This window comes from Ranitomeya variabilis, chromosome 3 (assembly GCF_051348905.1).
Source record: "Ranitomeya variabilis isolate aRanVar5 chromosome 3, aRanVar5.hap1, whole genome shotgun sequence".
NCBI lineage: Eukaryota > Metazoa > Chordata > Amphibia > Anura > Dendrobatidae > Ranitomeya > Ranitomeya variabilis.
Genome location: NC_135234.1, coordinates 247,879,710 through 247,907,431, shown reverse-complemented (window position 1 = coordinate 247,907,431; position 27,722 = coordinate 247,879,710). Strand labels below are relative to the sequence as shown.

General features: G+C 43.0%; 2 protein-coding genes across 2 annotated transcripts in view; both read left to right on the top strand.

Annotated features, from left to right (window-relative positions):
- Positions 1–586: 586 nt before the first annotated feature.
- ABHD10 (abhydrolase domain containing 10, depalmitoylase) lies at positions 587–19,182 on the top strand. The gene is made up of 5 exons (XM_077295347.1): positions 587–993; positions 13,038–13,221; positions 14,608–14,719; positions 17,182–17,319; positions 17,592–19,182. Exons 1-5 carry the CDS (start codon positions 894–896, stop codon positions 17,931–17,933), a joined length of 876 nt encoding a protein of 291 aa, XP_077151462.1. The 5' UTR covers positions 587–893; the 3' UTR covers positions 17,934–19,182.
- A 5,397-nt stretch (positions 19,183–24,579) lies between these two features.
- Positions 24,580–27,722, top strand: part of PLCXD2 (phosphatidylinositol specific phospholipase C X domain containing 2) — a 63,957-nt gene continuing 60,814 nt past the window's right edge. Inside the window, exon 1 of the mRNA XM_077295346.1 lies at positions 24,580–24,844. Coding sequence (XP_077151461.1) covers positions 24,760–24,844 — 85 coding nt within the window. The 5' untranslated portion in view covers positions 24,580–24,759. The remainder of the gene's footprint in view (positions 24,845–27,722) is intronic.

Here is a 27,722-nt window from a genome sequence, read left to right as displayed (position 1 = left end):
AGTTTGATGTCATTTCCTTCAGTTTGATGTCATTTCCGTCAGTTTGATGTCATTTCCGTCAGTTTGATGTCATTACCATCTGTGGGCCCTGTGATTTCCGTCAGTTTGATGTCATTACCATCTGTGGGCCCTGTGATTTCCATCAGTTTGATCTCATTACCATCTGTGGGCCCTGTGATTTCCATCAGTTTGATCTCATTACCATCTGTGGGCCCTGTGATTTCCATCAGTTTGATGTCATTACCATCTGTGGGCCCTGTGATTTCCATCAGTTTGATCTCATTACCATCTGTGGGCCCTGTGATTTCCATCAGTTTGATCTCATTACCATCTGTGGGCCCTGTGATTTCCATCAGTTTGATCTCATTACCATCTGTGGGCCCTGTGATTTCCGTCAGTTTGATGTTATTACCATCTGTGGGCCCTGTGATTTCCGTCAGTTTGATGTCATTACCACCTATGGGCCCTGTGATTTCCACCATTCCTCATGTGCACCTCCTTAGAATGCCAGTATAGGGGGCGCAGTATGACAAGTGCGTCCAGTCTCCGCTCCTCCCATAAGGCACGTGCCTCTGCACTGCCCCCTGGCGGCTGGATTGCTTCCCGCTGGTGAAAGGCTATTTACCATGCCCAGGAGTCCTGACAGAATAATAAACTTAACGTGTAGAGCAGAGCAGTTGCCATAGTAACTATAAAGCTAACTGCGCTTCCACAATAACGCTCAGAGAAGCAGAAGACCCCCAAGGTCACACGTAGCCCTCCGTTATATTGGGGCAGGGCGCTCAGGATTGCCAGCCGCACATAAGCCTTGTCCTGTGTGCTCCAGAGGACTTGTGACAGACTTCCGCGTACGTCAGAGTGGGCGGGGCTCACGAGCTGTCGATGTGAAAGAGATGGCGTTTATAGCGCTGGGCAGACACCGCTCATGGGCGCTGCGGCTGTGCAAGCGTGAGGCGGCCATCCTGCAGGCCGGAGGCACCTGCCACCGTCCAGGTGAGTGTGTGGCCGCCAGGTGGCGCACTGCCCGTACGGGGTATTACACGTCCTGTATGACTGCCCCGGGCTGGGGAGCTGTGCGGCATCCCGGGGATCGCTACAGCGAGGGGTTAAGCGTGCCGTGCAGGCTGCTGGTCAGCCCTGGCCCCTGAGCGTTATTACCGGGGGAGGAGCGGCTCCCACCTCCGTGATCCTTCCCGTGTGTTACACACTACTTTCTGTCCCAGCTGTAAGTTCTGCTGCAGATACTGTGTGGGTTCGGGCTCGCTCCTCCCCATTATACCTTTTGTGAGGGCTGTGTGATTATCTTCATTGGCTAGCACGCTGACCCATGTGACTAATGAGGCAATGATGATGGCCAGTTTTTCCACTGACCATCTGTGAAAAAAATTTGCAGCATGCTGTAATTTAGCTCTGTATTCAGATGAGTGAAAGAGAAAAATCAGATGCCACACGGCGTCCGATCTTTATAGATCCATTGTGTGACAACAGCGTTTTATCTTAATTAATCAGATGTCTATTTTTAGTAAGCCGAGAGTCATTGACTGTTATCTATATGTTGACTTTTGAATTTGTGTTTTTGGTTGGTCAAGAAAACAGACTTTCGTTCACGTAAGCCTGCAATATTGACTACTTTGACATTTGATGTGACATATTGTGCTGTTATCCTGGATCACTAGAGATTCAGGAAAATTGAACAATGATGTTTGCTGATATGTTGATTACAGTGTCCAGGTCAGCTAGCTTATTGACTTGCGAAACATAGGAGGAATAACTATGCAAATAGATTAATTAAACAATGCGAGTTGCTCTCCTCACCAGTCTTCCACAATTCATGGGACCGCGAGCCACATGTGGCTCCCGAGCTACAGGTTGGGGACCCCTGTTCTACTGGATGACAGTAGGGGAAAACTGCCCCAGCTGAAAGAATGCAGATCTGCTCCATTGATCATCACTGAACCACGGATACATTTGGAGCGGTCAGGATTTGGACCCATCTGTCATTTGAGCCCCATGTATGTTTGTGAAAGCCAGGGATGGGACCCTCCGTTCACCTGGACCATGGAGATGTTCGGAGAAGCCAGGTTGTGGCCTTGTGGACTGTCAGCTTCATAAACTTGTTGTTGCCTCCTCTCTCTGCGTGCCACAGGTGGGGTAGGTGGCACCGGAAGCTTTGAAGTCACAACTGCTCTTATCCCGGCAGGTCAGCGAAGGGTGAGACTCTGTAATTTGCACCATCTTGGGTATTTTGCGGTTCAATAAAGTATTGCCACACTTTCACCCTCACCCTGTGTTGTCTGAGTAGTATTGTGCCCATGGGGAAAGGAGAGGGGGCTTTTCGGTTTGCGGACTAGGGCACTCACTGACAATTGAGAAAAAATTGTCCCACTCTCCTGGATGAGAATGGGACTATTTATTTTTGTTTGCAGCCTAAGGCTACTTTCACACTAGCGTTAACTGCAATACGTCGCAAATGCGTCGTTTTTGCGAAACGCCGCATCCAGCAAAAGTTTTTGCTGGATACGTTGTTTCGTCATAGAGTAACATTAGCGACGCATTTGCGACGCATTTGCGACGCATTTCCAAACGGTGAATGCGTTTGGCGGCGTTTGGGCGTATGGTAGCGGTCCGTCGGGAGAAAAAAACGTTACATGTAACGTTTTTTGCTCCCGACGGTCCGCTTTTTCCGACCGCGCATGCGCAGTCGGAACTCCGCCCCCACCTCCCCGCACTTCCCCGCACATCACAATGGGGCAGCGGATGCGTGGGAAATATGCATCCGCTGCCCCCGTTGTGCGGCGGAGAACACACTAGCGTCGGGAACGTCGGCCCGACGCGCAGCGACGGGTTGTTCCCGACGCTAGTGTGAAAGTAGCCTTAGTCCTCTTTCACACTTCCGTCTTTCAGCTTCCGTCACAATCCGTCGATTTTTGAGAATGCTGGATCCTGCATTTTCCCATAGACTTGTATTAGCGACGGATTGTGACGGATGGCCATCCGCTTCATCCGTCGTGCACTGGATCCTGCACTGCCCGTCACTGGCTACAATGGAAGCCTCTGGGCGCAGGATGCGTCGCTGCCTGTGAAAAGCAGGAATCCAGCAACGGGTCCCGTCTTTTCAAAGAGAGCATGCGTGGAAGAAATTCCCGTCAGGGAAATTCTCTCTCGCTCTCTTTCTCTTTTTACTACTGATGCTGCCTATGCAGCATCAATAGTAACAAGATATAATGTTAAAAATAATAGGAAAAAAAAATAAAAAATCGCAGTATTCTCACCTACCGGCGTTCCCGCGCAGCGTCACAGATGTTCCCGGCAGCTAGCGTTACTTTCTAGTAATACATTGTGAAACCTCGCGAGAAGTCTCGGTCTTGTGAGACCGCGACTTCTCACGAGATTTCGCAATGTATTACAGATTTGGAAGATGGAAGTGTGAAAGAAGCCTAAGCTGCACATTTAACATGTATGGATTTTATGGCAAACCTGTCACCAGGTTTGGCCGATGTGAGATGCGGCCACTGCCTTTCAGGGCTTATATACCCCATTCCATAATGCTGTCTGTCTGTCCCCAATCTGACCTGTAAGAACTGAAAAATAACTTTTATTATACTCACCTGCGGGGCGGTCCGGTCCAAGGGGTATCGCAGGTCCTGGTCTGACTCCTCCATCTTGTTATGATCCTGATTGCTTCATGTGGATGACGTGTCCCGATACATGCCCACTGCAGTACTTTATTCTGCCCAGTCAGAGCAGAGAAGTACGCCTGCGCAGGAGCACGATGCCGGGGAGACTGAGGATGATGTAGGGACGTGTCATCCTCACGAAGCAAGACTGTATTGATACAGCTTTGTTAAATCCAAATACCTGGAAGTTTCAGAAACAAAGCAGCTTTATTTAAAACATGACATACCAAGTAGAGACCTAAACCGCAGCGGTAAAAATGCATTGAGGCTATGTGCACATGTTCAGGATTTATTGCAGAAAATTCCTGAGAAAAACCTGACATTTTCTGAAAGAAATCTGCAAATAATCTGCATGCGTGTTTTTGCGCATTTTTACTGCGTTTTTGGTGCGTTTTTTTTTTTTTCGCTGATTTTTTCCCTTCCCCATGACAGCACCGGTACATGAGAGATGGTCCCGCCCCCAAGAACAGGAAACCTGCATAGGAGATAAAAGATGGGGGCGGCACCTCTCTCCTCAGTTTGGTTTCCTGTTCTTGCGGGGAACCTGCGGTGCTGCATGGGGAGAGGTCTCCCTTGCTTTGCCGGTCTCTGACCGAGGTCCGCGGTGGGAGCAGCGGTGGCGGCGTGTGCGCGTCGCCTCCATACCTGGAGCTGCAGATGCGTCTTTCCCACTGGGGACTCCCCGGCGTCCGCTCCTGGCCGGAGGCTGGGCCGAGGGAGAAAAGTGAGCGTACCCATCACGACGCTGGCGCCGACTGAATGGGGGAACTTCCAGGATTGAACCGGAAGTGACGCTACACGCTGAAGAAGCGGTGTGCTGACACTCCCCGGGGGGGAGAAAGTTCAGAGACGCACACACCGCTTCCTGCCCGCCATATTTAAAAGTGCAAGGCGGCAAGCAGGCGCTGGGAACAGTCTCCTGCAGGATGGCAGATCTGAAGGAATCGACGATCCCAGCTGAAATCCCACAGCCTGTCGTGGTACTAAGGGTCCGGTGGGTGAGTGCCTTTGTAAGGCAAAAAACATGTCAGTGACACTGTGTTTTTTGTATATATGCAGGGAAAAAAAGTCACCTCTAAACAAAAGCATAAAGTATGTGCACTCTGTGATAGAAGCCTCCCCAAAACGTATGAAAAGCGTATGTGCCGCTCATGCATAGAAAAAACTGTGTCTGAAGAGTCTTCATCTTTGCTTCAGAATATAAAAGATATTGTTAGAAGCGAAGTACAAAGCACTGTAAAGGAGCAGTTAAAACATCATGGATTGCAGAGCTCCGTAAACCCATTCCCTACGTCTGCCCAGGCATCTGACGTAGAATCCGAGGGTGAACTGGGTGAGCTTCCGCCCGACGAGGGTTCGGACCTGGACTCTTCAGATGAAGAGTGTGGCCGGCCTTATGTGTTATCAGAAGATGTGGGGAAGTTGCTAAAACTGGTCAGGTCCACCCTGGGGGTTGAGACGCCAAAAGAGAAGCAAACAGTTCAGGACTCTATGTTCAGTAATTTGGAGGATAAGAAACGAAAAGTTTTCCCGTTTCATGATAACATTCTAAATCTCATTAAAAAAGAATGGAAAAAACCGAATAAAAAGATTTCAGTTCCCCAGGCCTTAAAACGTAAATATCCCTTTAGTGAGGAAATTTGCGAGAAATGGGAAAAGGCGCCTAAGTTGGACGCGGCTATCGCAAGTACCTCCAGGGGCATAGCACTTCCCTTCGAGGACATGGGGGCCCTAAAAGACCCCCTAGATAAAAAGGCGGATGCCTTTCTAAAATCAACCTGGGAGGCCTCAACTTGGGCGTTTAAACCTGGAGTAGCGGCTACTTGTACTGCCCGTGCCATGGTTAAATGGCTGGAGGAACTTAGCGACCAAATAAAAAACAAATGTCCAAGAGACAGACTTCTAGAAGTCATCCCTCCACTTCAAAATGCAGCGGGATTCCTGGCGGACGCTGCCATTGATTCTGTGCGGTTTGCTGCCCGGGCTAGTGCCCTTTCAAATTCAGGAAGAAGGGCGTTATGGTTAAAGAACTGGAATGCTGATTTCCAATCCAAAGTGAAGCTCTGTGCAGTCCCCTGTGAGGGTCAATATCTATTCGGCAGCGCTTTAGATGAGATTTTAGAAAAAGCGGCGGACAAGAAAAAACACTTCCCTCCACCTCCCTTCTTTAGACGACGTTGGTATGACAATCGTCGGTCCTTTCGAGGATCAGGTAGGGGCCGAGGCCGCCCAACGGATAGAACCACACGGGGGAAACCCTGGGGTGAGAAAAGAGAAAGAGGTTTTCTTTTCAATAAACCCCCAAAACCAGATCCTAAACAATGACGCCATATTCCAGGTGGGAGGAAGGTTACGGTTTTTTGTCCATCAGTGGGTAACCTTACAGCCGTCCCAATGGATAATCAACTTGTTATCAGACGGTCTACGGTTAAATTTCATCTCCCTTCCTCCCCACCGAATAAAAGTTACTCGTGTGGCCAAAAAGAACCAGTTAGTTCTCGAAAAAGAAGTTCGTCTTCTTCTAGACAAGAAAGTCCTGGTAAGAGTACCTTCACAGGAAATAGGAAGGGGATTTTACAGCACCCTTTTCCTCACTCCAAAACCGGATGGATCTTTAAGAACTATTTTCAATCTAAAAGAATTAAACAAATTCATCCGAGTAGAAAAATTCAAAATGGAGACTCTGAGAACGGCGGTAAAACTGCTGTATCCAGGATGTTATATGGCAGTGATAGACCTTACCGATGCCTATTATCATGTGCCAATCAGCAGAGAGCATCAACAATTCCTGAGGTTGGTTGTGCAGCTGGGGCAGGTCTACACCCATCTACAATACCAATGTCTCCCCTTTGGGGTATCGGTAGCTCCTCGTATTTTTACAAAAATAATTTCGGAAGTAGCATCCTTCGTAAGGAGAGAAAACATTCTGCTAGTGCCCTATTTAGACGATTTCCTCTTGATAGCAGACAATCAAGAAGATTGCATAAAAGCAGTTACGACAGTACGAGAGCTACTAACCAAACTAGGGTGGATAATAAACTTAAAAAAATCAAGATTGATTCCGGCCCAGATACAGGAGTTCCTGGGGATCCAATTAAATTCAATCAAACAGATCTGTATCCTTCCAGACAGGAAAATCGAGGTCATAAAACAAAGAATAACACAAATACAGGTGGCCCAATACGTCTCGGTGAGGGAAGCCATGTCTCTCCTAGGCATGCTTACTGCAACAATTCCGGCGGTCCAATGGGCACAACTTCATTCAAGAGACCTACAGTGGGAGATCCTGTCAGAACAAACAAGAATACCCTACAATCTAAACCGAAAAATCGTATTGTCACAACATGTCCGGGACTCTCTAAGCTGGTGGCTAGATTCCGGGAATCTAAAAAAAGGGGTCCCATGGTCAATCCAGAATCCGGTGGTACTGACCACGGATGCGAGCCCGTTAGGTTGGGGAGCACACCTATCAGATCGGATCCTACAGGGTCTATGGGATCCACAGATGCAATCAGCCTCCTCAAACCTGAGGGAATTGACAGCAGTAAGGCAAGCAATTCTTCAATCAGAAGAAGACCTCAAAGGAAAACATTTAGTAGTATTGTCCGACAACAGCACAACGGTGTCGCATATAAATCGACAGGGAGGAACCAGATCAAGTTCCCTAATGGAAGAAGCAGGAAGATTATTTCTTTGGGCCGAAAACCACCTTTTATCCCTCACAAGTACACACTTAAAGGGGTCGGAAAACTTTGTCGCAGATTTTGAGTCGTCACGTCCTGCACCAGGGCGAGTGGTCGCTAAATCAAAGAATATTTGGAGAAATCTGTGCAGTCTGGGGGCTTCCTCAAGTGGATCTTTTTTCCACAAGGCAGAATCGAAAAGTAAAAAGGTTCTACTCTCTAAACCCGAAAGAGAACCCGGAAGGAGTAGATGCGTTACTACACCAATGGAAATTCCAACTAGCCTATGCGTTTCCCCCGATCCCATTGATCCCTACAGTCCTGAAGAAGATCCGAGAAGAGAAATCACGCATAATCTTAATCGCACCCTTCTGGCCAAAGAGAGCTTGGTTCACTTGGCTCAGACGTATGTCCATCTCGGACCCGTGGATACTTCCAGAGGTCCCAGACCTTCTGCACCAGGGTCCGGTGACACATCCTCAGGTTCACAGCCTACACCTCACTGCTTGGAACTTGAGAGGGGACTTCTGCTAGCAAAGGGGTTCTCGGATCCGTTAATTACTACTCTACTGTCCAGTAGAAAAAAAGTCACAACTGATAAATACCAAAAGGTATGGGGAAAATTTTTAGAATTCTCAGGCCGAGGGATAACTGATACCGTTCAGAAGGTCCCTATATCTGAAATCCTAGAGTTTCTCCAAAAGGGTCTGGAGAGGGGATTATCTACCAGCACTCTAAAAGTGCAAGTTTCGGCGCTTAGCGCCTTGTTTGACCAAAAATTGGCTGATCACCCCTGGGTGTGTAGGTTCATTCGGGCCTCCTTTACAGCCAGACCATTCAAACCTCGTCCAAAGGTCGCTCCCTGGGATTTAAATTTAGTTTTAAACGCCTTGACCTCCTCTCCCTTCGAGCCTCTTTCCTCCATATCGGAAAAAGCGCTAACTCTAAAAACAGTTCTCCTGATTGCCCTTACCTCAGCCAGACGCATTAGTGAGCTTCAGGCTATATCTATTGACCCTCCGTATACTGAAATTCTGGAGGATAGGGTAATTATAAAATCTGATCCGGCCTTCTTACCTAAGGTCAACTCGAAATTTCACAGGGACCAGGAGATAATCTTGCCTTCATTCTGTGCCAATCCAAAATCCCAGGGAGAAGAAACCTTCCATTGCTTGGACGTCAGACGTTGCCTACTTCAATATATAGAAGTGACGAAACCATGGCGACAGTCTTCAGCCCTTTTTGTCTCCTTTCAGGGGGCAAACAGGGGAAAAAAGGCCACAAAATCAACCATTGCACGTTGGCTCCGTATGGCTATATCACTTTCCTATTCCTCTTCGGGACAGGTCCCTCCACCTGGTGTTACGGCCCACTCTACGAGGGCTATTTCCACATCTTGGGCAGAGAGGGCAAATGCATCGATAGAGCAAATCTGTAATGCAGCAGTATGGTCTTCTCCCTCTACTTTCTTCCGCCATTATAGATTGAATCTGGGGCTATCAGATCTTGCCTTTGGTAGGAAAGTACTATCTGCTGTTGTCCCACCCTAGAGGTTCTTTCTATTTCTTCCTCTCATGTACCGGTGCTGTCATGGGGAAGGGAAAAAATGATAATTACTTACGGGTAATTTGATTTTCCAGATCCATGACAGCACCGCTCTAGTTCCCGCCCTATCTTGGTGATGGTGTGTGATTCACAAAAAAAAAAAAAAAAAAAATCTTAAAAAAAAAAAGAGACACAAATGAAAGATGGGGTAATAACCACTTAACATAACAATAGATAAATAGTCTTAGAGTTAAATATAATTTTTTATATGCCTAAAACTAACATAGCGGTTACCTTACATTCTCTGTAAACAAACTGAGGAGAGAGGTGCCGCCCCCATCTTTTATCTCCTATGCAGGTTTCCTGTTCTTGGGGGCGGGACCATCTCTCATGTACCGGTGCTGTCATGGATCTGGAAAATCAAATTACCCGTAAGTAATTATCATTTTTCCGCACATTTCACAATGCATTATATAGTGGGAAATCCGCAAAATTAATGGACATGGTGCGCTTTTTACCGCGATGCGTTTTTTTTCACGGAAAAAGCGCATCATGTGTACAAAAAATGCGGAATTCATTCTAAATGATGGGATGTATGCTGTTTTTTTGCGGTTTTATAGCGTTTTTATAGAGGAAAAAACGTGAAAAATCAGCAACGTGTGCACACAGCCTTAAAGGGAACCTGTCAGCAGGATTGTGTACAGTAACCTACACAGTGTCAGGTCTGCGCTGTTATACTGATTACAATGATACCTGGGTGATGAAATCCGCCTTGTGGCTGTTTATTAATCATTTTCAGTTTTGAGTTAATGTTATGCTCGTGCCTAGAGGTGGCCTGTGGGGGGGTCTTCATGTGGTGCTCTGCTTACAGTAGGTATTTATAATGCAGCCTACTGACAGGTCACTGATCCCTCACTGACCAACAGCCTAGTTTACATAATGAATGTATGTATATATATACTGAAGAAAAAAACAAACTGCAGGCAGGTGCTGGCCGTGGCTCCAGTGCTGTAGCATAATCGCATGTGTGCTATGTTTATAATTAATGTGGTTGAGGTTATCCTGATTGGGGAAAAAACTCCGTTTAAAAATGGCGCCTGCGCAGAAGCGGCTGTCGATGTAAATAGAGGTGATCCAATAGCTGCTATTGTGCCATCTTGCTAAAGAAAAAAACAATTTGTCCTCCAAGATGATGGCGCCTGCGCAATAGCAGCTATTGATGATACCTGCTGCCTACAGTTGGGTCAGCATGTATCGGACATTGGCGGTAGTATCCCAGCCATGTATGTTTGTCCCTAAAACACTGCAACATTTCAGAGATGAACACTTTAATACTGAGCCACACTAATGACTAGTTGTACAGGCGACTTTCCCTCCGCCCAATGAGTGACTGGCAAGCCTCTGCCTACATGCATACAAGGGCACAAGCTTGCCAGTCACTGTCAGCAGGCGGGGACTAGCTGGACAAGTAGTCATTAGCTCGGCACAGGCACTAAATGATGTCTGAAAAATCCTCACTGCTGTTATCAGACTGTGCTGGCACCTTCACCATTACATGCAGGAGGATTTTGCCATCCTGCTTGTTGAGACCCCTTTTATAAGTGATTATTCAGGGATTCCTATTCCTGCATAAGTTGTAATATCGCAATAATTTGGATTTGCAAACCTCATGCATCACCCATTTCATCATGAAAGCTCATCATCTGTTTCTCGCTGTAATGTTCAGCAGTGTTGTGATAACCTAAGAAAACAGCAGTATTACCGTATATCCGTCTAGCAGTTTGTGACCAAACTGTTATTGTGCCTGTGGCAACACTGTGTCCCAGTTATGGGCACACAGCAAAGTAAATGTAGCGTTATATAATGAATAATGTAAACATTCCCATGTGAAAGAGGAGAATGCTTTATGAAAGCCTGGCAAAATCGCTTGTATCATGATGTTCCTCACAGTAAGGCATCTTGTGGAGGGATCACTGCATGGTAAAGCAAAAACGCCAAAAACTCTACATACAAATCACTGTACATATTGTTTTTGTAGAAAATGTAATTCTAAACCAGACATAAAAAAAAAAAACCCAGCTTGAAGAAAACTTAGAACAGACCAACAATGTAGAATTGGAGGTGGTCCGATTGGCAGAATGAAGGCGCAGAGATGTACAGGTGAAATAAAGTCTGCACACCTCTTTATAATGCCAGGTTTTTGTATTTTGCCTTTTTTATGGTCAGTACTAGTTTGTACAATTTAATTGAAAAACAAACTAAAGTAATGTGGTTGTGTAAATATGTACACCCCTAAACTAATACTTTGTTGACGTTTCCTTTAAATTTAGGCATTGCACATCTAGAATTGGCAATCATTGCCCTCCCTTCCTTTTCAGTAGTCCTTCAAATCTGTCAGATTGCAAGGGCAGCTCCTGTGTCCAGCTCTCTGCAGGTCACCCAGAGATTATCAATTGGATTCAAGTCTTGGCTCTGGCTGGGCCTTTCCAAAATGTTGACATTTTTATGGAGAAGCCATTTTATTTGTTGATTTTGGAGCATGCTTATTCTTGAGCATTCCCTTTTATCGTTTTTTTTTTTTTTATTATTATTATTATTATTATTATTATTCAGAAGCCTGAAGGTTTTGATGCAAAATTGACTGATATTTGGAATTCATTATTCCCTCCACCTTTATTACCGTAAATCTGCAATTCCAACTACCAAAATATAGCCCCAAAGCATAATGCTGCCTACACCATTTTTCACCATGGGTATAGTGTTCTTTTGGTGATGCGCAGTGTTGGCTTTGGGACGAACATATGTTTTGGAATTATGAAAAAAAAAAAAGTTAAATGTTGGTCTCATCAGACCATAACTTGTCTACACATTCTTTTGTCAGCCTTTAATGTAGGTTTGGGCAAAATCTAGCCAGGCTTGGATGTTTTTCTTTGTTAGAAATGGCTTTCATCTTGCCTACCCGACTGGACAAAAATATAAAGAATATGTAGTTGCGAAGAAGTAATATACCTTAAAATCATCCGTTGTATGAGAGTTACTGGAGCTTCAGCCTCTGGCCCCGACGCGCATTTCGCCCTGCTCCTTCGGGGGGCGTGATACTTCAAGACTGTCTTCAGTGTTTCATGGTATAGCTAAGGCCTTGGTAATTATTATTTTTTTTTTTTTTTTGTAACCTTCCCCTGATAACAATCAATGATGAGATCCCTTTACTATTTAGCTGTGTACAGACCCTGGCTTTTGCTGTAAAATGCAGCTAAGATAATGTTAGGAAAATTCAACTACAACAGGGTAAACTTCAGATGTGAGGGCAGCACGGTGGCTCAGTGGTTAGCACTGCAGCCTTGCAGCGCTGGGGTCCTGGGTTCAAATCCCACCAAGGACAACATCTGCAATGAGTTTGTATGTTCTCCCCGTATTTGTGTGGGTTTCCTCTGGGTACTCTGGTTTCCTCCCACATTTACAAAGACATACTGATAGGGAATCTAGATTGTGAGCCCCAATGGGGACAGCGATGATGATGTTTGAAAAGCGCTGTGGAACTAACTAATCACTTTAAATGCTGGCAGCTGTCTACTGCCTACTATTTAACATGAGATTACATGTGATTGGCTAATTCTTAACACAACCACATCCCCAATTATAAAAGGGTGTCCACACTTATGCAACCACATTATTTTAATCTTATTTTAATATGTCAAAATGATTTGTTTGTTTCTTTTCAATTGAATTGTACAGAAAAGTGACTTTTTAAAGGTTTGTATGGAAAGTAATTTCTTCACGTGTGTGTGTATGTAATATATAATCTATACTGTATTTCACTGTAAAATCCAGGAAATCCCCACCATTTGTGAGCGTATTAATCATCTTCATCCCCATCTTAGAGTATTATTGCAAATTGCTAGTGTATCAAGTGAATGAAAACGTATTTAAGACTCCAGGTTGTGGGTGGATAAAGCATTGAGGTGCAGTGACTGTGAGGGATATGCAGCACCTATCTACGGCTGCCCCTTTATTCTGAGAACCGTGGCCATCTTGGCAGAAACTGATGGCTTAAGCATAAAAGCTCTTTTTTTTTTCAATGCAGTTTTTGTGTTCTTTACATGTCTTTGAATTCCTTTCTGTTTCTCTCAAGTTTACAGGTTGAAATCTTCTATTCAGTACTTGGCACGCAAAGATTTGCCAAACTTGGCTTACCAGAAACTAAAAGGCAAGAGTCCTGGAGTCATTTTCTTGCCTGGTTTTGCCTCAGACATGAATGCGCAGAAAGCTGTGGCCCTTGAAGACTTTTGCAAATCTCTGGGACACTCATTTATACGGTAATGCCAATAATATCCTACAAGTCTGCTTTTGTTTTTGTATAATAAGATATGGGCACTTGTGACCTGATTTACAGTCACCACCAGGTGGTTGCCACCTAATTCCAGCGATGCCGCTGTGTTGTTTTGCTGTTTCAATACAACCAGTGTTTTATAATCAGAAGTTTATCATTAGAGGACAACTGGCCTCGTGTATCCAATCCCACCCCCAGCACTAATTATCAGCTCTGTCACTAAACAGTGTACACAGAAAGCTGTGGTGTGAACAGGGTTATACACAGCTCAACTACTGAGCTCTGCTAGATCTGCAGCAGAGAAAACTGTGATTCCATCAGAACTGTTGCATCCAATAAACTAAGTGGTACATTGCTGAAATCGGGGTCTCTGTCCCTACTAACTCATACTGCTGTCAGATTACATAGAAAATACCTGTTGACGGATTTTCCTTAAATCCTTATACTTGATGCTCATCTTGATAAGTTCAGGTGCACTTGGAGGAGCAATGAGTGCAGTTCCACCAGGATATACTGGACTTTGCACTCTGCTACCAAGGACAATATAATGAGATCACGATTGGACTCTTCTGTTAAAGTAACGATGTTATAGTAAGTAAAGGGTGGTCCATGTATATGGATACACTTAAATAGAATGGGAATTGTTGGTGATATCAGCTTCCTGTCTATGGCATATTAGGATATGGGAGGGGGAAAGCTTGTCAAGATGGGTGGTGACCATGGCGGCCATTTTGAAGTTGGCCATTTTGGATCCAACTTTATTTTTTCCAGTGGGACAAGGGTCATGTGACCCATTAAACGTATTGAGAATTTTATAAGAAAAACAATGGTGTGCTTGGTTTTAACGTAACTTTATTCTTTCATGAGTTATTTACAAGTTTCTCTTTGTTTACAGCCATTGACCTATCACAGAGGTTAACATGTGAGGAGCAGATAGAAATTGTGCTGATGTCTGGTGAATGCATTATCCGGGTCTTTGCAGATTTCAATGCAAGACACCCTACGCAAGAAAACTGTAACCATTCCCGTGTTATTTAGGTGTATCCATATAAATGGCCCACCCTAAAAAGTTTGCCTCATCGCTGAACATAATGTTCTGTGTAAACTGAGGGTCCTGTTCCAATTTTTGTTTTGCCCATTCTGCAAATTCAGCGCGCCGATCTGGGTCACCAACTATTTCATTTAGGTGCATCCATATAAATGGCCCACCCTGTATAAAAACACCAATTTATATAGGTCCAGTTCAAAATATCACAGTTCTGGTCACAAAATAAAAATATTTTCTGGAAGGGGATTACCAAACCCCCTCTACCACTTCAAAACAGGCAGTAACAGGTTTTTGTTTTTTTTGTATCTTGTGATTTTTTTTCAGGTTTGATTACAGTGGATGTGGAAGCTCTGAGGGCAATATGAAAGAGTGCACTATTGGAAAATGGAAGAAAGATGTACTTTCAATTTTGGATGATGTGTCTGAAGGCCCACAGGTAAGCTTCCATGACTTTTGCTTAACCCCTTTCCGACATGTGGCGTAAGGCTACTTTCACACTAGCGTCGTACGACGCACGATGAATTGCGACATACCGACGCTAGCAGTGAAAGCGCCGCACAACGGGGGCAGCGGATGCAGTTTTTCAACGCATCCGCTGCCCCATTGTGAGTTGCGGGGGGGCAGAGTTCCGGCCGCGCATGCGCGGTCGGAAAAGGTGGGCACGACGCACCAAAAAACGTTACTTGCAATGTTTTTTGGTGGCGACGGTCCGACGCAACAACGTGTGGCAATGTGTCGCACTGCGTCGCTAATGCAAGTCTATGGAGAAAAAACGCATCCTGAAAGCACTTTGCAGGATGCGTTTTTCCTACAAAACGACGCAGTGCACGACGCTAGTGTGAAAGTAGCCTAATAGTACGTACATGTGGGACTCCCCCCTATTTGATACGGGCTCCAGTGCTTCCGGGCACGTGACAGCTGATCTTTGCAGCTGAAATGTGCTATCCACCCGTGGCTGTTAACTAGTCAAATGCCGTGATCAATCTCTGAGAGCAGCATTTAACTCCTCGCGCTTACAGGAAGCGTGTCACTAATCCCGCCCATCGGTGACCCGTCACATGATTGCGGGTCACCAATGGGTCGGCATGACAACCAGAGGTATGCAGCAGACCTCTATGGTTGTTATTGCCAGATTGCTATGAGCACCGCCCTGTGGTCGGCGCTCATGGCAAGTGAGCATTTCTGCTACACACAGGCAATTTGATCATTACCTGTGTAGCAAAGGTAATCAAAGTACTGCAGCTTCTAGTTTCTCATGGAGACTATTAAGTATGCAAAAAAAAATTGTAAATATTAACAAAATGAAAAAATAAGTTCAAGTCACTCCTCTTTTGCCCCATTTAAGATAAAACCATAGAAAAAATCAAACGTACACATATTTGGTATTGCGGCTTTCAGAATCGGCTGATTGTCAACATAAAATAATTAACCTGATCGCTAAACAGTGTAACAAGAAAACAATTAAAAACGCCAGAATTGCTTTTTTGTGGTCAATAATGGGCGATCAAGAGATCGTATCAATACAATTGTCAGCTTGGCGCACCACGCAAAAAAAATAAGCCCTCACCCAGCCCCATATCACTAAAAATGGAGATGATACATGTCTCGGAAAAATGGCGCCGCTTTTTTTTTTTTTTTTTTTTTTTTTTTTTTTTTTCATTTATACAAGTGATGAAGAAAAATTCAAAATTTTAAATATTAAAGAACCTAGACATGTTTGGTGTCTATGAAATCATAATGGCAGGTCAATTTTAGGATTTGGTGAACATGGTAAGAAAAACAAAACAAACTGTGGGATTGCACTTTTTTTGCAATTTCACCGCACTTTGGATTTTTTTTTCCCTGTTTTCCAGTACATGATATGTTAAAACCAATGGTGTTGTTCGAAAGTACAACTTGTCCCGCAAAAAATAGGCCCTCACATGGCCATATTGGCCAAAAAATAAAAAAAAAGTTATGGCTCTGGGAAGGAGGGGAGCAAAAGACGGAAATTCAAAAACTGAAATACCCCTGGTTGTTAAGGGGTTAAAGAAGTTGTCCACTACTTTTTCATTGATTGGTGACCTATCCTATGTCTGATTTGGCCAAGGTCCGACGCATGACACCCCTGCCGATCAGCTGCTATAGGTGTCAGCGGCCTCTGCCAGCCATTTTCTGGTAGTGTCTGAGGTTTGGTACTGCACATCCACCTGTTGTTCAAATCAGTAGGAGGCAGATGTGTGGTATCCTGTGGCTGCCAATATCAGAAGACGGTCAGCTCCGTAAGTGGGTACTTCCGGCCGGATGGGTCATCAATGAAAAAGTAGTGGACAACATCTTTTATGAACTTTATTTTTCTTCACAAGTAGTAATCAAAAAAAAAATTGTGTATACTCTGAATTCTCACCCGTGAAATGACACCCCTCGCACACAAGGCAAGTGATTTTCTAGAGCAAGGGCCAACCAATGGAAACTGAGAAGAACATGTATGTTAAAAATAAGGTTGTGGTACAAAAGAGGCTTCACTGTGTATAACAAGTGGGACTGATTTCCCATTAATATTGCACTATTTGAATCGTACAAACTATTCGGAAAGATTTGGATAAGCAATAGATACTAATTCATATATCTGGGCTACTTTGTGTGGGATTTCATAACGTAATAGTTTAATCTATATTGCTAGGTATAAATGCCTTTATTAAAAGTTTGAGGCACAGTAGACCAGCATATCTCCTTTATATAAACATAGGACTACAGCTCAGTCAAGACTGCCTGCCTTTGTGGAACAATGTGTGCCAACCACTGTCAGACTACTCAGTTGATGAGGGTGGAATGGCTCAAAAACCAGTGAAATTCTGTCTGAACTTTGCTTTGCTTTCAGTTGCCCTCTTTTGATTGAATTTTTCTATGTTCTGTCAGATACTAGTTGGCTCAAGCATGGGAGGGTGGCTCATGCTGCTTGCTGCGCTTGCCCGGCCCGAGAAGATTGCAGCTCTTGTTGGTGTCGCCCCTGCTGCAGACCACTTTGTTACAGTATTCAACCAACTTCCATTAGAGGTATCTCATTTGAACATGTCATGTAACGTTTACAGATTTGTGACCTTTTTGTTGTAATTGAAATCTTAAGAAAATACAAGTAGATAACATGTGCAAATATTTGCACATGTTATAACTTGTTGTTTTTTATTATAAATGGCAGCTGATATTACATGTGATGATCAGAACCTATGAATGAAAAAAATATGGCAGCATGTTAGCAATGCAGAGCAAAGTCTAAAAACAGATTGTGTTTGTAATGAGATTATGTACATTTCTTTTCTATATTCCAGGAAAGAAAAGCAGCTGAAGATACGGGTGAATGGAAACTTGCCTCAAAATACAGTGAAGATGGCTTTTATACCATACCTTGCTCCTTTATTAAAGAAGCTGAAAATCACTGCTTGTTAAATAGCCCTATACCTATAACGTCTCCTGTCCGACTCATTCATGGCATGAAAGATGAGGACGTTCCATGGCATGTATCTATGCAGATCGCTGACCGGGTACTCAGCACTGATGTAGACGTCATTCTCCGCAAACACGGCCTACATCGGATGAGTGAAAAAGATGACACCAAACTTCTTGTATACACAATTGATGATTTAATTGATAAACTTACTACTTTGGGGTGACTTCCCATAATCTGCACAGTAACATGCAGCTTTACTTATCTGTGATGCTCCTTTTCAGCGTTACACAATAGATGTTTGCACAAATACTACCTGCTAATAACGGTGGATAACAAACCTCTTTTTATACTTTTCCTTGTCAGTATTCCCTATGTTTTATACTACCCAAATATGCCGTTTTCTACTTCCCATGGTAAATGTGAATAACTTCCTCAAAATGTACAGAACTGAAAGAAATCACTTTCCTAGTGAGAACACTATGGCTTGTAATGTTTACAGAGAAATAAACTACACATATAAAGCGCACCTTCTGCCTGTAGAAATAAGTACACCAATGCCGCCCGGAAGGGCCTGCACTGGTACATGCACAAGTATTGAAACCGTACTGCATGGCACCTGCAAGTCCCTTCAGGTCACCAAGTATCCAGATCTGTGGTTGGACGCACGCACAATGTTTTTTGCCAATACCTTATATAGTATTTAAGTTTTATTACTGAATTTTACACTTTACACTGTAGATTTTGTGTGTCTTTATTTAACTCTTTATGTACCATTTTATTATGTTTATTACTAAACATCAGGCTTGGTATTATCTGTGTGTAAACATTATTCTTCGATGGAGTATGTAAATGAAGAGGTTGGACAAGAAATGACATCACAATTCTTTTCTTTCAAAAACGCATACAAATCCACATAGAAAAAAAGCATCAAAAACCCATCAAATCTGCACCTGCATTTTCTGGCAAGAGAGGGAAGAATCTGCACAGAAAATTCCACAGGCAAATCTGCAACGTGCGCAAATACCCTATGGGAGGGTACCATAGGAATTTCATCTCCAACTATAGTGCCCTTGCCAAGCCTCTAATGGACCTCACCAAAAAGAAGCTACCACAAACAGTCTACTGAACTGTGAGCAAGCGTTCACGGTGCTGAAAGCTGCCCTTGATAGTTCCCCAGTTCTACAAGCCCCCGCGGTTTGTAGCTCAAGCTGGTGGTAGTGCATTTGGCCTAGGTGATGTCCCCAGCCAGGAAAAGGGGGGACGGGGCGGAGCATCCGGTGGTGTTACTCAGCCGCAAGTTCTTACCACAGGAAGTGACTTATGCCATTGTGAAGGAGTGTCTCGCCGTAGTGTGAGCCCTGCGAAAACTGCAGCCCTTTATCCTTGACAAACTGGTGGCAGAGGCAGGATCTGCATTATCTCTCCGGTGTTCTCCTTGGCAGGAAGGAAAATAAATTCCCTGATGAAGTCAATTGCTAAGTGGCAAAGGTTTTTTGTGACGCATTATACTTCTTGTTAGTCAATACAATTTATGTTTATTTATAAATATATCTGGAAAAATGTGGTAATTTTTATGACCTTATAAAAGATAAACATACCCACAAAACAGTAAAAAAAAAGATATTTCTCATATGTATAATACACAACAGCATTATTGTTGAAATGCCCTTTTATTTTGTCAGGATGTTAGAAGGGTTAAAAGTTTAGCAGCAATTTTTAGTTTTATAACAAAATGTAGAGAATCAATTTTTTTTTAAGTAACCTATTCAGTTTTGAAGTGATTTTTATATTGGCTATATACCGGAAAAAAAAAAAGTGATAGCATTTTAAAAGCTTCACCTCTTAAAGTGTACAAAACACATTTATGAAGCTTGTAAACCCTTCAGGTGCTTCACAGCAATTAATGGAAAGTGGAATGAAAAATTGAAACATTTCATTTTTTTTTTTTAACCAAAATTTTTGTCTCAAATGTTGCATTTTCAGAAGCTGTAATGAGCGCATATATACCGAAACATCTGTTAAGCAGTTTCTAACAAACGCTCTGATACGCCACATGTGGTTGGAATCTACTGTTTGGGCATGCGACAGAGTTCAGAAAGAAAGGAGTGCCATTTGGCTTTTGGAGTGCAATTTTGGCAGCTATTGATTCTTGAGGCCAGGTCACAATTGCAGAGCCCTAAGGGTATGTGTCCACGTTCAGGCTTGCTTCAGGCTTTGGTCAGGATTTTATGCAAGTAAAATCCTGACCAAAACTGCACCTGAGGTCACAGGCAGGTCACCTGCGGTGTGCCTGCGTGTTTTGCTCATTGTAGCAACAAGCTGCGTTTTGAAAAAACGCACCGCGCATGCGTTTTCGCGGCAAAAACGCATGAGTTTTTTAACGCATAGTGGAGTTGGGATTTCATGAAATCCCCTCCACTATGCTGTAACATCTGGACGCTGCGTTTTTGACGCTGCGGAAAAACGCAGCGTCAAAAACGCAGCGTTTCCTGAACGTGGAAACATACCCTAAGGGTCCCAAAGCAACAGAAACCATCCCACAAGGGACTACACATTGGAAACTATACCTCTTAAAGAATTAATCAAAGGCCCCCTTCACATGTACATAGTTCCAGGATGTGTTATTTTTCACGGATACCACACGTATCCATAATAACCTATGGGGTTGCTCACATGTCCGTGTTTTTACATGGACCGTGTGTTTGTGTCGTACATGCACAGCACACGGATGACAACTGTATGATGTATGTGTTTAACATTGCAAAGTATTGGAGAAGCTTTGTAATTTCTTTTTCTTAAGCCACACTGGAAAAATACTGATGACACACAGATCCGAAACACCGATGACTCTGGTACTGGTTTTTTTCCGGTACCAGTTCTATACGGATATGTGAAGGGGACCTAAGGGTGTAATTAACGTTTTAGACTTAGAAGGGAAGGAGCACTATTTTACTTTTGTAGAGTAATTTTGCTTGGATTTGATTGCAGATGCCATGTTGGTGTTACAGACCCCCCCCCCCCCCCAAGTTGCCAAATCAGTAAAACACAGTAGTGACCCCATCTTAGAAACTGAACTCCTCAAGCAATTTATCTGTAGAGACCTTTTTGTACCCACAGGTGCTTCTCAAACTTTATAACATTGAGATGTGGCAATGAAACAACAGAACCCCCCACACACGTGACCCTATTTTGGAAACTACAACTCTAGATAAATTCCATTAGAATTGAGACATTTTTAGACCAACGGGTGCTTCATGAAAGTTTATGATATTTGGACATGAAAATTGAGTTTTGAGTTTTCCCAAAAAAGTTTGTTTTAGCCCCAATTTTTCGTTTTCACATGGGTAGTTGGAAAAAATGTACTGCTAAATTTGTAAAAGAAAAAGTTTTCCTCACTAAGCAGATACCCCATTTGTGGGCAGAAACAACTGCTTGGGCACGCAGCGGGGCTCTAAAGGGAAGGAAAACTAATTGCCTTTGGAGCCCAATTTTGCCTGGAATTGATTGTCAATAATTTGTCGCCTTTACAGAGCCCCAAAAGTGCCAAACAAGTAGAAACCCCCCAGTAGTGACCTTATTTTGCAAACTGAACCCCTGAAGCAATTCATCTAGGAATGTAGGGACCTTCTTGGACCCACAATGAAAAATTACGTTTTTTCCACTAAAATGTTGCTTTAGCTCCATATTTTTCATTTTCACAAGGAGTAATAGGAGAGAATGGATGTCACTATTTATAAACCAAATCAATAGAAAATAGGGCTGAACTGCCACACTATAGCGTTCTGGCCCAAGTATCTGATAGGTGTAGTAGTGCTCCACACCTGTAAATGGTCCCTTATGTTTTCACTAAGCCCGCACAAACATCGGCTGAGTGTAAGAGGAGTGTAATACAGTATATAATAAGCACGATAATACCAGACTGTGACACATAGCGCTATGGCCCAAGTATCTGATAGGTGTAGTAGTACTCAACACCTGTAAATGGTCCCTTATGTTTCCACTAAGCCCGCACAAACATCTGCTGAGTGTAAGAGGAGTGTAATACAGTATATAATAAGCGCGATAATACCAGACTGTGACACATAGCGTTCGGGCCCAAGTATCTGATAGGTGTAGTAGTGCTCCACACCTGTAAATGGTCCCTTATGTTTCCACTAAGCCCGCACAAACATCTGCTGAGTGTGAGAGGAGTGTAATACAGTATATAATAAGTGCGATAATACCAGACTGTGACACATAGCGCTATGGCCCAAGTATCTGATAGGTGTAGTAGTGCTCCACACCTGTAAATGGTCCCTTATGTTTCCACTAAGCCCACACAAACATCTGCTGAGTGTGAGAGGAGTGTAATACAGTATATAATAAGCGCGATAATACCAGACTGTGACACATAGCGTTCTGGCCCAAGTATCTGATAGGTGTAGTAGTGCTCCACACCTGTAAATGGTCCCTTATGTTTCCACTAAGCCCGCACAAACATCTGCTGAGTGTAAGAGGAGTGTAATACAGTATATAATAAGCACGATAATACCAGACTGTGACACATAGCGCTATGGCCCAAGTATCTGATAGGTGTAGTAGTGCTCCACACCTGTAAATGGTCCCTCATGTTTCCACTAAGCTCGCACAAACATCGGCTGAGTGTAAGAGGAGTGTAATACAGTATATAATAAGCGCGATAATACCAGACTGTGACACATAGCGTTCGGGCCCAAGTATCTGATAGGTGTAGTAGTGCTCCACACCTGTAAATGGTCCCTTATGTTTCCACTAAGCCCACACAAACATCGGCTGAGTGTGAGAGGAGTGTAATACAGTATATAATAAGCGCGATAATACCAGACTGTGACACATAGCGCTATGGCCCAAGTATCTGATAGGTGTAGTAGTGCTCCACACCTGTAAATGGTCCCTTATGTTTCCACTAAGCTCGCACAAACATCGGCTGAGTGTAAGAGGAGTGTAATACAGTATATAATAAGCGCGATAATACCAGACTGTGACACATAGCGTTCGGGCCCAAGTATCTGATAGGTGTAGTAGTGCTCCACACCTGTAAATGGTCCCTTATGTTTCCACTAAGCCCACACAAACATCGGCTGAGTGTGAGAGGAGTGTAATACAGTATATAATAAGCGCGATAATACCAGACTGTGACACATAGCGCTATGGCCCAAGTATCTGATAGGTGTAGTAGTGCTCCACACCTGTAAATGGTCCCTTATGTTTCCACTAAGCCCACACAAACATCGGCTGAGTGTAAGAGGAGTGTAATACAGTATATAATAAGCGCGATAATACCAGACTGTGACACATAGCGTTCTGGCCCAAGTATCTGATAGGTGTAGTAGTGCTCCACACCTGTAAATGGTCCCTTATGTTTCCACTAAGCCCGCACAAACATCTGCTGAGTGTGAGAGGAGTGTAATACAGTATATAATAAGCGCGATAATACCAGACTGTGACACATAGCGTTCTGGCCCAAGTATCTGATAGGTGTAGTAGTACTCAACACCTGTAAATGGTCCCTTATGTTTCCACTAAGCCCGCACAAACATCGGCTGAGTGTAAGAGGAGTGTAATACAGTATATAATAAGCGCGATAATACCAGACTGTGACACATAGCGCTATGGCCCAAGTATCTGATAGGTGTAGTAGTGCTCCACACCTGTAAATGGTCCCTTATGTTTCCACTAAGCCCACACAAACATCGGCTGAGTGTAAGAGGAGTGTAATACAGTATATAATAAGCGCGATAATACCAGACTGTGACACATAGCGCTATGGCCCAAGTATCTGATAGGTGTAGTAGTGCTCCACACCTGTAAATGGTCCCTTATGTTTCCACTAAGCCCGCACAAACATCGGCTGAGTGTAAGAGGAGTGTAATACAGTATATAATAAGCGCGATAATACCAGACTGTGACACATAGCGCTATGGCCCAAGTATCTGATAGGTGTAGTAGTGCTCCACACCTGTAAATGGTCCCTTAGGTTTCCACTAAGCCCACACAAACATCGGCTGAGTGTAAGAGGAGTGTAATACAGTATATAATAAGCGCGATAATACCAGACTGTGACACATAGCGTTCTGGCCCAAGAATCTGATAGGTGTAGTAGTGCTCCACACCTGTAAATGGTCCCTTAGGTTTCCACTAAGCCCACACAAACATCTGCTGAGTGTAAGAGGAGTGTAATACAGTATATAATAAGCGCGATAATACCAGACTGTGACACATAGCGTTCGGGCCCAAGTATCTGATAGGTGTAGTAGTGCTCCACACCTGTAAATGGTCCCTTATGTTTCCACTAAGCCCGCACAAACATCGGCTGAGTGTAAGAGGAGTGTAATACAGTATATAATAAGCGCGATAATACCAGACTGTGACACATAGCGCTATGGCCCAAGTATCTGATAGGTGTAGTAGTGCTCCACACCTGTAAATGGTCCCTTATGTTTCCACTAAGCCCGCACAAACATCGGCTGAGTGTAAGAGGAGTGTAATACAGTATATAATAAGCGCGATAATACCAGACTGTGACACATAGCGCTATGGCCCAAGTATCTGATAGGTGTAGTAGTGCTCCACAACTAAAAGAGGTCTCTTATGTGGGAAAACTGACAAAATCGGCAGTGTATCAAATAATTATTTTCACCACTGTATATGACTTGTCAAAAACACACACTTTCTAATTGTCTTGGTATTCTTTTCTCAAACTGTAGCTAGAATAGCCTTTTATTTCTTCTTTATCAATGGAACATCGATGACTAAATAGCCTTTGATGCTGGTATCCCTGATTGTGTCCACAAGATGGCGCTGTGCCTGGGAGCCCTCTGACAGGCTGTGACAGAGGTACAGCCCCGCTTACTCAGCACAGAGGCTAATACGCTTATGCTGCCTGGCCGTCACACACAGAGCTGTCACCGGGCTCTCAGCACGGACCGGCATGTCAGGAAGTGACTGCACCGCACGGCCACACAGAGCAGCGGGCCGGGGACGGACTCAGCCCGGCAACATCTGATCATGAGCGATCCCTGCACCGAGTGATGGCTGTGACGTGCAATGAGGACTGGATGGGCGCTCTGCCAGTGTGCCTAAGTACCATGCCACTCTCCAACCTGGCCATACCAGGTATTTACCACAGGAACGGTTACATTATTGTCCTACTCATTACTTATTCTGTGTAATGTGATCTATGTAACTAGTACTATTATCATACTGTGTAGTACTACTGCTATCATACTACCATATACGTAGTATTACTGCTATCATACTATACGTAGTATTACTGCTATCATACTATATGTAGTATTACTGCTATCATACTATACGTAGTATTACTGCTATCATACTATATGTAGTATTGCTGCTATCATACTATATGTAGTATTGCTGCTATCATAGTACATGTAGTATTACTGCTATCATACTATATGTAGTATTGCTGCTATCATAGTACATGTAGTATTACTGCTATCATACTATATGTAGTACTACTGCTATCATACTATATGTAGTATTACTGCTATCATACTATATGTAGTATTGCTGCTATCATAGTATATGTAGTATTACTGCTATCATAGTACATGTAGTATTACTGCTATCATAGTACATGTAGTATTACTGCTATCATACTATATGTAGTACTACTGCTATCATACTATATGTAGTATTACTGCTATCATACTATATGTAGTATTGCTGCTATCATAGTATATGTAGTATTACTGCTATCATAGTACATGTAGTATTACTGCTGTCATACTATATGTAGTACTACTGCTATCATACTATATGTAGTATTACTGCTATCATACTATATGTAGTATTACTGCTATCATAGTATATGTAGTATTACTGCTATCATACTATATGTAGTATTGCTGCTATCATAGTATATGTAGTATTACTGCTATCATAGTACATGTAGTATTACTGCTATCATAGTACATGTAGTATTACTGCTATCATACTATATGTAGTACTACTGCTATCATACTATATGTAGTATTACTGCTATCATACTATATGTAGTATTGCTGCTATCATAGTATATGTAGTATTACTGCTATCATAGTACATGTAGTATTACTGCTGTCATACTATATGTAGTACTACTGCTATCATACTATATGTAGTATTACTGCTATCATACTATATGTAGTATTACTGCTATCATAGTATATGTAGTATTACTGCTATCATACTATATGTAGTATTACTGCTATCATAGTACATGTAGTATTACTGCTATCATACTATATGTAGTACTACTGCTATCATACTACACTCACCGGCCACTTTATTAGGTACACCTGTCCAACTTCTTGTTAACACTTAATTTCTAATCAGCCAATCACATGGCGGCAACTCAGTGCATTTAGGCATGTAGACATGGTCAAGACAATCTCCTGCAGTTCAAACCGAGCATCAGTATGGGGAAGAAAGGTGATTTGAGTGCCTTTGAATGTGGCATGGTTGTTGGTGCCAGAAGGGCTGGTCTGAGTATTTCAGAAACTGCTGATCTACTGGGATTTTCACGCACAACCATCTCTAGGGTTTACAGAGAATGGTCCGAAAAAGAAAAAAAATCCAGTGAGCGGCAGTTCTGTGGGCGGAAATGCCTTGTTGATGCCAGAGGTCAGAGGAGAATGGGCAGACTGGTTCGAGCTGATAGAAAGGCAACAGTGACTCAAATCGCCACCCGTTACAACCAAGGTAGGCCTAAGAGCATCTCTGAACGCACAGTGCGTCGAACTTTGAGGCAGATGGGCTACAGCAGCAGAAGACCACAGCGGGTACCACTCCTTTCAGCTAAGAACAGGAAACTGAGGCTACAATTTGTACAAGCTCATCGAAATTGGACAGTAGAAGATTGGAAAAACGTTGCTTGGTCTGATGAGTCTCGATTTCTGCTGCGACATTCGGATGGTAGGGTCAGAATTTGGCGTAAACAACATGAAAGCATGGATCCATCCTGCCTTGTATGGAGCATCTTTGGGATGTGCAGCCGACAAATCTGCGGCAACTGTGTGATGCCATCATGTCAATATGGACCAAAATCTCTGAGGAATGCTTCCAGCACCTTGTTGAATCTATGCCACGAAGAATTGAGGCAGTTCTGAAGGCAAAAGGGGGTCCAACCCGTTACTAGCATGGTGTACCTAATAAAGTGGCCGGTGAGTGTATATGTAGTATTACTGCTATGATACTATATGTAGTATTACTGCTATCATAGTATATGTAGTATTACTGCTATCATACTATATGTAGTATTACTGCTATCATACTATATGTAGTATTACTGCTATCATACTATATGTAGTATTACTGCTATCATAGTACATGTAGTATTACTGCTATCATACTATATGTAGTATTACTGCTATACTATATGTAGTATTACTGCTATGATACTATATGTAGTATTACTGCTATCATAGTATATGTAGTATTACTGCTATCATACTATATGTAGTATTACAGCTATCATACTATATGTAGTATTACTGCTATCATACTATATGTAGTATTACTGCTATCATAGTACATGTAGTATTACTGCTATCATACTATATGTAGTATTACTGCTATACTATATGTAGTATTACTGCTATCATACTATATGTAGTATTACAGCTATCATACTATATGTAGTACTACTGCTATCATAGTACATGTAGTATTACTGCTATCATACGATATGTAGTATTACTGCTATCATACTATATGTAGTATTACTGCTATCATACTATATGTAGTATTACTGCTATCATACTATATGTAGTACTACTGCTATCATACTATATGTAGTATTACTGCTATCATACTATATGTAGTATTACTGCTATCATACTATATGTAGTATTACTGCTATCATACTATATGTAGTATTACTGCTATCATACTATATGTAGTATTACAGCTATCATACTATATGTAGTATTACTGCTATCATACTATATGTAGTATTACTGCTATCATAGTATATGTAGTATTACTGCTA